The sequence below is a fragment of the Myotis davidii genome, unplaced genomic scaffold (genome assembly GCF_000327345.1).
Source record: "Myotis davidii unplaced genomic scaffold, ASM32734v1 scaffold299, whole genome shotgun sequence".
Lineage (NCBI taxonomy): Eukaryota > Metazoa > Chordata > Mammalia > Chiroptera > Vespertilionidae > Myotis > Myotis davidii.
In genome coordinates, this window is record NW_006293088.1 from 4,512,546 (window position 1) to 4,514,456 (window position 1,911).

A 1,911-nucleotide genomic window follows, 5' to 3' on the forward strand; every position below is an offset into this window, starting at 1 on the left:
TGATATGAACACATGCATCTTTGATCAACTAAATGCAGAACGAGCCGAAACCGGTTTGGCTCAGAGGATAGAGCCTTGGCCTGCAGACTGAGGGGTCCCAGGTTCGATTCCGGTCAAGGGCATGTACCCTTGGTTGCAGCACATCCCCAGTGGGGGGCGTGCAGGAGGCAGCTGATCGATGTTTCTCTCTCATTGATGTTTCTAACTCTCTATCCCTCTCCCTTCCTCTCTGTAAAAAATCAATAAAATATATTTTTTAAAAATTCCATTCCAATCAACTTCTCCCCCTTTTGTTTTTGGGGGGGCTGCTTCGGCTTTGCACTTTGCCAGCACTGGCCTTGCCAACTTTTAGGCAATCCCGTGCTACAGCCTAAACCTGTCTCTCCTCCTGCCCACCCCTTCCAGGCCTCGATGAAATCCAGTGCTCCCTGCCCCCCGAGAACAGAAGGGTGTTCCTGCGCCAGCTGTCGGAGGCCAGCTTCAGCGAGTGCCGGTTCAGCCTCTCGCTCACAGACCTGTTCATCATCATCTTCTCGGGCGTGGCCGTGTCCATCGCCGCCATCATCTCCAGCTTCTTCCTGGCCACCGTGGTGCAGTGCTTCCAGAGGTGCACCCCCAACAAGGACACCGAGGAGGAGGACGAGGATGAGGACGACTGAGCCCCCCCTCCCGTTCCTCGCTTTCCAGAACCCACTCGTGGCTCCCCTCGGAGGAGAGAGGGAAATGCTGAGACCCACACGGTCAGTGCCCTGAGCCGCCCAGAGTGGCGCCTGCTCCACGCCTGGGACCCGGGGGCGCACCGGGTGGGACCTCCGACCTCAGAGTGTAGAATCCGCAGCTTGAGGAGCTCAGGAAGGCTTCCTGGAGGAGGGGCTGCCACTCAGCGTGGGGTGTGCGTGGGGAGATGATGGAGTCGGGCTTCACAGCCGCCGGTGGGAATCCAGCCCAGGGGACACGAGACGTGCAGCGGTCGCCCACAACGATGACTTTGTGACATCCACGGCTCTGGCCTGGCCTGGGCCGCCATGATGCACCTCCTACCTCCCAGGAGGCGGCTGCTCAGACAGTGGGGGTCGGGGTTCAGGTCCCTCTACCCCGTTTGGCTAATATGGCACCGAGGAGAAAGCCAAGAACTGGCCGGAGGGTGTTTGTTGTTCCATTTTGGTTGGGAAAACTTTTGTGGACAGAAACCAAACCTTGGTCCTTATCCCCGTGAGGCAGCGGCCCACGGAGCAAGGACAGTCGCTTTGAACAGTCCTGATGGGCGCTGCTCAGAGTCACTCTTCCCTCTGGCGTTGTTTCCCCTCCTCGTCCCCAGACCTGTCCCTGAGTCGCTCCCCAGCGTTCCCCCTGCTGGCACTGCTCCAGACTCGCCAGCTCCAGAATTTGCACAGAAACCTTCCCGGAGGCCAGGCTTCCAGAAAGCAGGAGGCATCGGACCCACAAAATGGTAAAGACATGAAACGAACGAACTGGGACTCGGCCTCGGGCTGTGTGTGATGTGATTTTGGAGCCCAGGCCGTGGCAGGCAGTGATTCCCAGCGCGGGGAATGCAGCGCTTTGGTTCTGAGGTAGCATGGCACCAGCAGTGTCATGGGCCCAGCGGGGTAATGCAAGGCGACACGGAATAGCAGCTCTGGGCCTAATGGGGACTGACTGGGGGGGGGGACTGACGGGGGGGGTGGGGGGGGGGGCTCACGAGAAGCTCCGGGACGTATCTGGGCATCACGCCTCCATTGTTTCTCACAATACACTCCTTACGTGACTCCTCCATTGCTCCTTTCCATCTCCTGAGTGTTTGCTAAGCGCCAGGCATTGAGTAAGACAGGCCCCTGCTCACGTGGGCCTCGTATTACTATGGGTGGAACATAAACAGCTAAGCAAAACTGAAATTGCAAGTAGTGATGGGCG

General features: G+C 58.4%; 1 protein-coding gene across 1 annotated transcript; it reads left to right on the forward strand.

The window, feature by feature from the left end:
• Window positions 1–380: 380 nt before the first annotated feature.
• LRRC38 (leucine rich repeat containing 38) lies at window positions 381–1,669 on the forward strand (the record flags this gene model as incomplete). The annotated part of the gene is made up of 1 exon (XM_015565876.1): window positions 381–1,669. A coding segment is annotated over one exon (279 nt), but the record flags the coding sequence as incomplete, so codon positions are not given.
• Between the last annotated feature and the right edge of the window lie 242 nt (window positions 1,670–1,911).